Source organism: Cololabis saira, chromosome 3, assembly GCF_033807715.1.
Source record: "Cololabis saira isolate AMF1-May2022 chromosome 3, fColSai1.1, whole genome shotgun sequence".
NCBI lineage: Eukaryota > Metazoa > Chordata > Actinopteri > Beloniformes > Belonidae > Cololabis > Cololabis saira.
In genome coordinates this window covers 6,886,127-6,898,405 of record NC_084589.1, presented here as the reverse complement: position 1 = coordinate 6,898,405, position 12,279 = coordinate 6,886,127, and the positions used below count along the sequence as shown (strand labels likewise).

The following is a 12,279-nucleotide window of genomic DNA, read 5'->3' as shown; positions in this document are numbered from 1 at the left end:
CTGCTTAGCAGGATTGCAAAAACCAAAACATGAAAAAAATCCAAAATAACCTGACACACTGGGGGTAGAACAGTACTGACCAGCAGGGGGCAAGGGAAAGACAAGACAAGATATACACTCAGAGGTGGACAGAGTACTCGACCCCAGTACTTGAGTAAGAGTACAAATACTACTGGTCAAAATTTACTCTGTTACAAGTAAAAGTAGCTCAGTCAAAATATTACTCGAGAAAAGAGTAGAAAAGTACTTGCTTTTAAAGGTACTTAAGTATCCAAAAGTAAATGCTTTTAAATGTACTTTAAGTAAAAGTAAGAGTAAATTTCTTATTTTCCACATCAGTAAATTACTATATTTTTTCTAAATTAATTTAAGGATCTTTTAACTCTTGTTTCTGAGAATTAACTCTTTGAAACCAGCTGCACTGATGTGCTGCTTTTAGAACCACAATGTTATATAAAACCTGCAGATACACCAAAAACAAATCAAATGAATGGGATCATAAGAGGACAGCAAATGATGCAGAGTTTATTAACAATCATTAACTGAAACCAAATGAACCTGCACCATCCAACTAAGTCTGGATCCCCCTCAAAGACCACTGCTTTACAAAAAACTACATCCCTGCTTTCAATAACTCAAATGCGGCTCTGTGACAAACGCAGGCTACTTTGGCGGTATCGTTTTGAGGAGGCTTGACGTATTTCCGCTTTACGTACATCCCAGTGGAGAGCGTGCACTGTGATAGGTCTCCTCCTTTGACAAAAACAGCTTGTGTCCAATAGGATTTTAGGGAAGAAGAAAAAAGAGCAGACCTGAAAGTAACGAGTACTTTTCAGCCTTCCTAGAAATTTACTCGAGTAAAAGTAAAAATATTTGTCTTGGAAATGTATTCAAGTAAGAGTAATAAGTACCAAAGAAATCTAATACTCAAGTAAAGTACAAATCCTCTGGATATGTACTTAAGTACAGTACTCAAGTAAATTTACTCCGTTACTGTCCACCACTGTATACACTAAAGGCTTGATGAGACACAGGTGCAAACGATCAGGGCAGATGGGAACCAGGGAAGTCAAGACATAACTTAGACACAGGCGACACAGGTTTCAAAATAAAACATGAACTTAAATACCAAAACCTGAACTCAAAAAATGCGACAGTGATGACAGGACTCAAAACGAGTTGTATCTAGTGGCTCATTCACATGAGACCAACATGGAACCACCTGTCAATCCCACATGGGGCCCATTTTTTAGCCCCAACCCCAACCTAAACCCCAACCATAGTTTACGTGAGCTCTTCAACACCAAGGGGCTAAGAATTTTAACGTTAACCAAAAAGAAAAGTTGCTAAAAAACCTGATGCAGTCAGAAACCAGCTGGTTGAGAAAGGAGTTTCAATTAGATATTGTTGAAAGAACCAATTCCACTGATGCAGCAGATATGGTCATTTTTAGAGGACTGAAGGCCGGTTCATCCCTTACACCACTGAAAAATGTTTTTTTTTATTAGCAGTTAAGTACAGAGACAGCGATGATAGAAGTACAGTCGCTATAGAACCTAGTCTTGGCAACCAGGAAGTTGACTGTCCTGAAGCTCCTTCTGATTCAGATTCATTCCAGATTCAACAGAGCTCTTTCAGAGGTTTCCAACAGTACAAAGGAGGCATACTCCACAGCAGTACCTTTGGTTTCAACAATAACAGCCTGATGTAGCAATGAGTTTTGTGTCTTGCTTAAGAACATGCGGAAAATCAGGGAATCAAACTGCTAACCTTCTGATTGGAAGATGATGACTCTGCAGCCCTTCAGTTCCAAACCAGAACCAGCTGTCGGTTTGAGCCTGGGAGGCAGAAGCACTCGTCGTAGAACCTAACAGGAACAGAGCTGTCTTCTCACGTTCCCTCCACATCCTCAGACTGAACTACAGCCTGTCCTCGCACTTTGCTGACCTGTTAGATGGATGCAACCAGCGATGGGGACGATGATGGTGATGATGATGGTGAAGATGATGTTGACGATGGTGATGATGTTGATGTGGTATAGAGGGAATGCACATGACGTCACAGATGTGACTTCACAGCGGGTTTCGCCCACTGAGTGTCAGAAAGACTGAGTGTCAGAAAGACTGAGTGTCAGAAAGACTGAATGTCAGCGTAAACTTTCAGTTTGAGCAACTGGAAAACATCTAAAATGGGAAAGAGCTGTTGTGCGATCGACTGTACTCATAGATTTAGCAAGAAATCAGAGTTATCGTTTTACAGACTGCGGAAAAATAAGCTTAAGAGAGACAAATGGATCGCTGCAATTCGCAGAAATAACTGGATTCCAAGCACCGAAACGTTGATTTGCGGTTCCCATTTTGTATCAGGTAATGTTGGATGTTTGGGTAGCTAAAGTTAAACGGTCAAATTATAAAGTTCGGTGTCGTCATCACTTTAATTTCGCCAACAAATCCTGCCTTGAAGTCGGACCAAGCATCAAGACTTTTGTATGCCTTCAAGCTTTGCTTCGTGTATTTCCCCGGCGTAGAAGTTTAGTACATATAAATATCAGGAAACTAGATTGGTGGCCAAATATTAATGTCCATGGACCACTGGTTCTTGGTAACTCTACCAAATATTAATGTGCATGGACCACTGGTTCTTGGTAACTGCACCAAATATTAATGTCCATGGACCACTGGTTCTTGGGGTAACTGTACCAAATATTAATGTCCATGGACCACTGGTTCTTGGTAACTGTACCAAATATTAATGTCCATGGGCCACTGGTTCTTGGGGTAACTGTACCAAATATTAATGTCCATGGACCACTGGCTCTTGGTAACTGTACCAAATATTAATGTCCATGGACCACTGGTTCTTGGTAACTGTACCAAATATTAATGTCCATGGACCACTGGTTCTTGGTAACTGTACCAAATATTAATGTCCATGGACCACTGGTTCTTGGGGTAACTGTTCCAAATATTAATGTCCATGGACCACTGGTTCTTGGTAACTGTACCAAATATTAATGTCCATGGACCACTGGTTATTGGGGTAACTGTACCAAATATTAATGTCCATGGACCACTGGTTCTTGGGGTAACTGTACCAAATATTAATGTCCATGGACCACTGGTTCTTGGGGTAACTGTACCAAATATTAATGTCCATGGACCACTGGTTCTTGGTAACTGTACCAAATATTAATGTCCATGGACCACTGGTTCTTGGTAACTGTACCAAATATTAATGTCCATGGACCACTGGTTCTTGGTAACTGTACCAAATATTAATGTCCATGGACCACTGGTTATTGGGGAAACTGTACGGGTCGCTGTCAAGTCCAAGTGCCTTTAATTTAAGACGATAATCGGCTGTTATCCCGTCTTCTCCACAGTTTCCCCCACTAGTTGCAGCTGTTTTTGCCACTCAGTGCGAGTAAAGCCTGATTTATGGTTCTGCGTTAAACCAAGGCTCTGCGTTGATTTAACGCAGAGCCATAATTCAGCCTTAAGGGAGCGTGGTCCAGTGGGAGAGTGACGTCAATGCATACCCTCTATTACGTGCACCATCTTTGAGACGTGGATGTTCTCCTCATGGGGACATTGGACCCCCATCCACAAAATCAAGAGCAGCAGGGCTATAAGCAGATGAGTTGGAGCGAACTGAAACCATCTTAATGCCAACATCCGTCTCAGAGCAGTTCTCCACGCACCGGTGCAGAGTGCTGTAGTACTCGTCTTTGGTGCTGAACTTGTACAGAGCTGAGATCTTTTCCCAGTCCGTGTTGGAGGGGGTTTTGAAGTCTGCAGGGGCCGTTAGGTTGAAAAAGCTCTTCAGGTTCCTCTCGGCAAGCTCTTTGGCATGTTTGGTGCTGTACTCCTTGATCAGATCACTCTCCTCCTGAGTGTAGGCACTCCAGAACTTCAGCTGCAAGTAGCTGATAGGGGAGGTGCATCGCGCCAGGCAGATCAGCAGGAGGTTGGACAACATGATGGATGCGATGAGGAGCCAGCCGAGAATCTGTCAGCATTCACACAGAATCAGAAGAGTTGAAATGTTACAGCTGTTTTCACACATTAAAATGTTAAAACAGAATAAAAATTAACTGATCGCTGTGAATCTTATGGCACTTTTCCACTAGCACCTACTCAACTCAACCAAGTTTCTTTTCCATAAAAATTCAGCACCTGGAGCAGAAGTAGGAGGTTGGAGGAAGCTGCTGTGACGTATTTGATTGTGTGATCTAAACGAAGAAGACAACACTAAAGATGTAGAACCTGGAGGAGATGATAGATGTGCTGCTGGGTCTGTGGCTTGTGTTTGATATAAAGTTAAAAGATGAGAGTGAGAGAAGCTTCAAGCGGCGACACTTTTTAATTGTTTTAGTTTGTCTCGGCCCTGCTGAAAAGTCAGCTGGAGCCGTGAGCAGCTATGAAGTGACAGAGCTCCTGGTAGATCTGGTCGTTACTTATCACCGTCTAGATCCCTTTTTAATTCTCTCCTCAGCACCAGGTTTATGAACATCTGACCCTCAGAGTTGGATCATGAAACAGACTTCTGCTGCCGTTGCTGGTTGAATAAAATGAACAAGGATCCGTCAGAGTCTCTTTCTCTGATTTCCTCCTCCTGACTCAGACGTCTGACTCCAACCCCCCGACCAATCGGTGGCCTGTAGTGTGATGATGTCAGATACAGCTGACTCAGCCGCTTAGAACCTCGGCAGAATAGTTACAGAAAAGTATCTACTTGACACGTTAGACCCCTAGTGGAAAAGGACCTAGTGGAAAAGCGCGATTAGTGTTAGACAAATGCCACCTCCGATGAGTAGCATGTTTCTGCTGTTTTTCTCCAAACATGGTTGAGGACATGAAGACCAAACTTCTCCGGTCTGGTTTCATGTGTCCAGAGGACATTGTTCCAGAGGTCTGCTGGTTTGTGGACCTCAGTCGTGCTTCCGTGATCTTTTTAGACAGAAGAGGTTTTTGCCTGGAAACTCTTCCAAACAAACCGTTCTGGTTCAGTCTTCTTCTTGTTATTGTGCTGCCATTGACTTTAACGTCTAACATTCTGTGTGAGGCTGGGAAAATATCTTCCACTGTGTTTTCTACCTGTAAATGTGTCACAGTGGAACAATGAAAAGGTTTTATAACTCTTTCCAGTAGGGATGCCCCGATACCGATATCGGGGCCGATACTGCTCTCATATACTCGTACTCGCAAAGATTCTCCAATACCACACACCAATACCACTTAATTGTTGCTGTAGTTACTGATTAGTGACTCTAGGGGGAGATGTTGAGCTGCAGTCAGCGTGGTGATGAGAAGAGAGTGATACATGAGTGAGAAGAGAGTGATACATGAGTGAGACTGGCAGCGCCATTTCAGGCAAGATAGCGACAATTAATGCAGCGGGACGTCAGCAGTTGGACATGTTTCAAAATAAGGGAAGAGGACAGAAGCAAGGCAGACTGAAGCTACTGCTGCTAAGGTGTCAAGAGGAGGGAAGGAGAATACGTTTTAATACCAGCAACTTGATAAAACCAGGCCAACGCACGGCCAAAGGTCTGGGGGCCGTCCTCGGGACCGGGCAGACAGTTCGGGGGGGGGGTCGCCCTCGAGGCAGAGCAGACAGGATGCGGGGAGCCGGCTTCGGGGCAGGCGGGATGCGGGGAGCCCGGCTTCGGGGCACAGAAGATCCTCGAAGCTGGCTCGGGGGGAACCCGGGTCCTCGGCGCTGCCTGAGGGGGAACTCGGGTCCTCGGCGCTGGCTAAGGGGGGAACCCGGGTCCTCGGCGCTGGCTAAGGGGGGAACCCGGGTCCTCGGCGCTGGCTAAGGGGGGAACCCGGGTCCTTCGCGCTGGTTAAGGGGGGAACCCGGGTCGTCGGCGCTGGCTAAGGGGGGAACCCGGGTCCTCGGAGCTGCCTGAAGGGGAACCCGGGTCCTCGGCGCTGACTGCGGGACCATCACCGGAGCAGAGGCTGATGCATCCGGGACCACCGCCGGAACAGGAGCAAGCTGGGGCTGGGGCTGGCGCCGTCGTCGTCTCCCCTGAGCCTGAAGGCTCCTGGGCCCACCCAGAGCCAGGCGTGTTCCGCTGAAGGGGGACTCCTCCTCCTCGGCCCAGCACATGTTCTTTGCCGATTCCCGGCAGAAGAACTCCAGCAGCGTGATGAGCTCTCCCGCTGGGTCCATCTGGTCGGTCCGTTCTGTCAGGGTGTGGTTGATGAGGACCCAAAAGCAGGATAGCGGCAGGCAGGAGTTCCAAAAACAGGGTTTATTTAACAAAAACCAAAACCAAAAGCGCTGCTTAGCAGGATCAAAAAAGGCAGAACAGAAACAGGGATCCAAAACTAGAGGAGAACATGGAGGGAGCAAACAGTACGGACCGACAGCGAGCAGGGGAAAGACAAGACTAGATACACACAGGGGATAACGAGACACAGGTGCAGACAATCAGGGCAGATGGGAAACAGGAGGGACAGAACTGAAACTCAAAAACTGGGGGAAGTGTCAAACCCTGACATAATATGTTGGATATTTTCTTAAATGTGAAGACAGTGCCAGTGTGGAGACTTTTTATTTACACAGAAAGATAGTTTTTTGTTTAAAATAGTTATTCCACTCATTTTATTTATTTTTATTGAATTTATCTGTTGCAAATAAAACTTGTCTTCCAATTCATTGCATTTTTCACTACTCCCTACTTTCTAGACTGAAGGGCAACATCATCTGCTTCTCTAAGACTATTGCTGATGTCATCACATCTTGGCATGGTGTTTTTGAATGGTCCAGATAAGCAAACTGACAAAACAGCTGCTTTCACGGAGGTCTACTCTGCTGAGTGGATCCATGTGGTTTATGTAAGAATTGTTACTAACTCTCCACGTTTAACACCATCCATACCTCTGTTTAAAAAATTACAAATACTAACAATCTATGATGTGAATAAGTATCAAACAGGAATCCTGATGTATAAAGTCATATGCTCTCTGTTAACTTTACCCAAACATTTTCGTAATTATTTTGAGTTTAATTCTTATTATCATTCATACTCCACAAGACGAAGGAATGATTTGCATATCCCCTTTTGTAGAACCGCAGCTACATTTTCATTTATGTATCAAGGTGTTGTGCTGTGGAACAGTTTAAAACATCTAAGTGAAACGTGCTCAACATTATCTGCATTCAAAAGAAAGCAGAAAAAAGTTCATAGATTTTTAATATATCTGTGTTTTTCATTCACCATTATTCAAATATATTTCTAAGCTATTTAATTGTATTTTGAAGTATCGTATAACTCTGAGTTATCAGTTATACTGTATAGGCCTATGTATTATGCTATGGTTTTATTTTGTTCTTGTTTTTAGGAGGGGGGAGTCGCTTATAAGCCATCCAGTGCAAAAACTCAAAATCTTACCAAGAATATTTGTCTTATTTCTAGTTAAAATGTCTAATTTTTAGTCAAAAAATCTCATTACACTTAAAACAAGACTCATTACCAGAAAGATTTTCACTTGAAATAAGTAGAAAAAATCTGCCAGTGGGACAAGATTTATCTTCTTATTACAAGCAAAAAAGTCTTGTTCCACTGGCAGATTTTTTTCTACTTATTTCAAGTGAAAATCTACTTGAAACAGGTGAAAATTGTTAAATAACAAGTAATTTTTCTGGTAATGACACTTCTTTTAAGTGTAATGAGATTTGTTTGACTAAAAATGAGACATTTTAACTAGAAATAAGACAAATATTTTTTGCACTGTTCAAGTTTTTATGACCTCTCCTGCTCATCTTTTCTTAACTTTTTTCCTCTGTGTAATGTTCCTTTTTACGAGTGCAAACAATAAAACAAACAGTTTTTTATACAGGACTGTCTCAGAAAATTAGAATATTGTGACAAAGTCCTTTATTTTCTGTAATGCAAAAATGTCGTACATTCTGGATTCATTACAAATCAACTGAAATATTGCAAGCCTTTTATTATTTTAATATTGCTGATCATGACTTACAGTTTAAGAAAACTCAAATATCCTATCTCAAAATAATTGAATATTTTGGGAATCTTAATCTTAAAGGAGCATGAAAGAGCAGAAATGAGACTCTCTAGCGCCACCCTTCACCACGACGGCCGTACTGCAGCCAACAGTGAAGCCGGCACGGGAGAACGGGGAGAACGTGCATGCAGCGTCATGTGACGTCACATCCGCAGCCCAGCGCGGGAAATTCGGGTCCACAATTGTAGCACATTTTGCAGCACACAGCCTGTTCAAGGCAACGGAGAGATACACTAGAGGACTCATTCTTTTTGGTTTGGAACGCTTCATCTGACATTATTACTAGAAAACTTAAAACGTATACTAATTTTTTTCATAAATCCTGCCTCAATCCTGCCTCAAGCTCCTTTAAACTGTAAGCCATAATCAGAAATATTAAAATAATAAAAGGCTTGCAATATTTCAGTTGATTTGTAATGAATCCAGAATGTATGACATTTTTGTTTTTTTAATTGCATTACAGAAAATAAAGAACATTATCACAATATTCAAATTTTCTGAGACAGTCCTGTATATACTGATATGGTTGATTTTGAGTATAAATTTGAGTTGGAAGTCTGGTTCCGGGACCCCAGCAGGTGTCTTACCTGAGACTGAGCTCTAAGTGTGTTCAGGATCTCCTTCTGGACCTCCAGCCGGACCTGGCTGTCCCCCCCACAAGGCAGCCGGTGCAGAACCTTCTCACACTGCGTGTTGGAGTTGGCGTCCTCACACAAGTGTTGGTTGTAGACGCTCACGTTGGTCCCGGTCATCGCACACTCGTAGTAGCTCCCGCTGAGCAGCGCCACGGCGATCCAGCTGGACGGCGCCACCATGGCGGCGGCGCTGATCTGGAAGAAGGCCTTGATGCTGGACAGCAGGTTCTTCCGGTGCCACGGCTTGGCCCGGTGCTGGCACACACCCGTCACCAGCTTCCACGTCTTGGTGCTGAGGATGTAGCCCAGCAGCAGCAGAGCCAGCGCCGGGACCAGGAGGAACACCATCCCATACAGGAAATTCAGCTCATTGCAGGGACACCGGAAAGCCACAGTGGAGAAGATCTGCTCCCCCCCGGCCGTCAGCAGAGCCACCAGCCCGAATCCATAGTTTTTCTGTTTGCTGGCGATGTTCAGCACCGTCTTAAACTTATCCATGTCTGACTGCTGGTGCCGATTAAGCGACAGTTTCACTTCCACCCTTCACATCAGCCCCTTGCCCTCCCCCCACCCACCGCGTCTCACTTCCTGCACATCAGCGTGTGGCAGAAACTCTGCCGTCTGCATTTGTGGACAGTAAACACAGCCTCACTTTACAACTGACATTTACATATCTACATGGATCACCTGTGATCAGTTCCTGCTCCGCCTGCATATAAACGCTCAGCTGTAGACGCCGGTGGCACCTCAGTGGGTAACTTCTGCTAAATCCACTATCACGGCTTGACTTGAACTGGATCGGTCTGGATTCAGCTGTAACTGGAACAGATCTGACATGCACGACTGATGCTTAACTCCTGACATCAGGATCAGATCACCTATGTCGACTAAAGACAACCTGAAGCTCCAAACTCTTCGTGTTTCAATGTAAAAACAGTTTGCCTGCAGCACACAGTTCTATTATATGTTGTAATATATTAAACCAAGTGCACTTCCTCATTCAACCACAAACCCCAGAAGAACTTCCATATGCACAATACAATCCCCAGCACTCAAACCTGCACCGCAAAGCTAAAGCTGTGTTCCCGTTCGGCGATACTTCTGCTGCAGATGAAAGCAGAAAAATCTACATTCAGTTCCATTCAGAGATTCAGAAACACAACTGTGTTTTGTCTCTGATGTTATTCCTGCACCTAGTCTCCAAGAGTCGTTCTTATTCTTCTGAAACCAGCCCAAATTACTTTTAATCTTGGTTATTACCTGTTGATGCTGTATATACATCCATATATGCGTTACACGAGGTTCTGCTTTGGTGTTCCGCAGGGTTCAGTGCTAGGGCCATTGGGAAATATAATCCAGAATCACGGCAGACATTTTCATTGCTATGCTGATGATACACAGCTATCTATCTATCTATCTATCTATCTATCTATCTATCTATCTATCTATCTATCTATCTATCTATCTATCTATCTATCTATCTATCTATCTATCTATCTATCTATCTATCTATCTATCTATCTATCTATCTATCTATCTATCTATTAACACAGAAAAGAAAAATAACAGACTTGTCATGGTCAGATCCGTGTCACCTGAACAGCACCAGGATTCCCCAGCATCTACACTTTAGCTCTCCTGTACTGTGTTGCCGACTCGTCAGCTAACTCCAGTGTGTTTGTATCCCGCCCTGATTTTGTTGCAACGGTCGGATTCTAGTGGTCCAGTCCTGTTTCTTCTGACCTGGTCTCTTGTCTGGCCCCTCTGGGTTTGCCTGCTTAGCCTCTTCAACCCCAGTGCCCAGTAAGAGAAAGAAGGCTACAACAAAAGCTAAGAGCAAATTGCCCCAAGACACAGGGATTCTACTGGAGAACAGATTTACTCCACTCCCTCAAAATCCTGACTCCCTGAGAGAAGGCTCATCTTCCATCACCAGAGACAGGTACGAGGCTAAATCCTATGCTAACCACTGGGCCTCGTACACTGATAGTGGGCGACAGAGCTTTGAATGAGATAAAATGCTTCTGCAGCAAAAACACAAAAGTACTCTGTTTTACCAATGACATTGCATCTGATATCTCAAAGAAGATCATTACTGCTGAGCATCCGATAGCTAAAGCTTTCATCATACAGACAGAAGCCCTTGATGTTGTGAAGCAACAATGGGAGGTATTAAAGCAAGACTTCACTGATCTGATGAACAAAGCTGGAACAAAGCTGGATGCTTAAATACTGAGGTGTTTCTCAGTGGACCTGTACCGACGGTTCGGCAAGCAGATGAGAGATTCAGCAGGCTGATGATGCTAAACAAATGCTTGTGCCGCTCAATCAATGAATTTTATTGACTATTTCAACATCTTTTGGGTTCGCAGACATCTCTTTAAAGGGGACCTATTATGAAAAACAAGTTTTTTCTTGTTTTAACATGTATAAAGTGGTCTCCCCTCACCCTGCCAACACAGGGAAGCACAAAACCCATGAAAATCTGCAGGGTCTGTACACCCCGCCCGATTGAATCTTCCAGTGTAATGTGACTTTTTTGAGCCATTCTGAATCTGCTCCCGTCGTGACGTCACGACAGGAGCAGATTTCCATAGGCCGGCCTGTACGGACCCGGCAACTGCACACGAGTCTGCGGTAAGTGACGTTATTTTTTTATGTTATTTATATTTGTCTACAAGTTTGTTTTTGCATGGGCTAAGTATTTAGCTTAGCTCCGGAGCACCGGGGCTCCTCACCGGACCGGACCGGTGAGGAGCCCCGGGCCCCGGCGGCTCCAGTGTTCCCCTAACTTGTTAGCTAAATTAGTAATACATTTTTTTTCTCTTTATGTTTTCAGATCTTCCAAGCACCTGAAGCTCCTTCCTTGAGCCAGCAATAGTGCATACATGTTATTTATATACAACTCATGTTTTATTTTTTTAACAATAAAGTTGCCATTTGTGAAAATTCAGTATTGTGATTTCTTTACAGTTAATATGATTAATTTTTGTTGTAACATAAGAAATGATGAGAAATCTTCCTGTGTGAAGACGAGGTGACTAAAGGTTGATTTATGGTTCTGCGTTACACCAACGCAGAGCCTACGGTGTAGGTTACGCTTCGATTTAACGCAGAACCGTAATTCAGGCTTTAAGATCCGTTTACAGCGTGTAACTGAATGAGAGCGTCCGACTATCACGTCGAGCTGCGGGACATCGGACGCTCTCTGTCCACACTGAAACTGTTAAACTCTCTCTGTCCACACTGAAACCCTTAAACTAGCGGCCAGTTAGGACAGTCCAATACAAAAAAATAAAGCAATGGAATTGATTTTGTCGCAGAAGCTTCTCGCACGGGAGACGCTTTGTGTATGCAGCCGGCTCTTCAGCCCGGAGCGAGACTTATTCTCCTCCCCTCCTACACGTCATTCAAGCAGCCAATCAGCACAGAGCCTCATTATCATAGCCTCGCCTCCCCTTAGAATGAAGCACAGAAAAAGGCTTTAGAAGCTGTAAAACTAGAGACATGGCCCACAGGCTGAATTTCTGATTTATGTAGAAAAAACAAGCTTTAGATTGTTTTTAAGACATTCAAGGCCTGTTTAAAATATACATTAAATGCCA

The 12,279-nt window shown here is 43.9% G+C and overlaps 1 protein-coding gene across 1 annotated transcript; it reads right to left on the bottom strand.

Annotated features, from left to right (window-relative positions):
• Positions 1-3,165: 3,165 nt before the first annotated feature.
• Positions 3,166-9,172, bottom strand: LOC133440837 (calcium homeostasis modulator protein 6-like). Its single transcript, XM_061718163.1, has 2 exons — positions 8,627-9,172; positions 3,166-4,008 (listed from the first exon to the last, which is right to left on the bottom strand). The coding sequence occupies exons 1-2, from the start codon at positions 9,170-9,172 to the stop codon at positions 3,580-3,582; spliced, it is 975 nt and encodes a 324-aa protein (XP_061574147.1). The 3' UTR covers positions 3,166-3,579.
• Between the last annotated feature and the right edge of the window lie 3,107 nt (positions 9,173-12,279).

What these genes read in the sequence shown, in the direction of transcription:
- LOC133440837 (XM_061718163.1), bottom strand. Translation starts at nt 9,172, where the DNA reads ATGGATAAGTTTAAGACGGTGCTGAACATCGCCAGCAAACAGAAAAAC. An exon ending in CACTTAGAGCTCAGTCTCAG is followed by an intron (nt 4,009 to 8,626) that starts GTAAGACACCTG and finishes GAATGCTGACAG; the next exon opens with ATTCTCGGCTGGCTCCTCAT.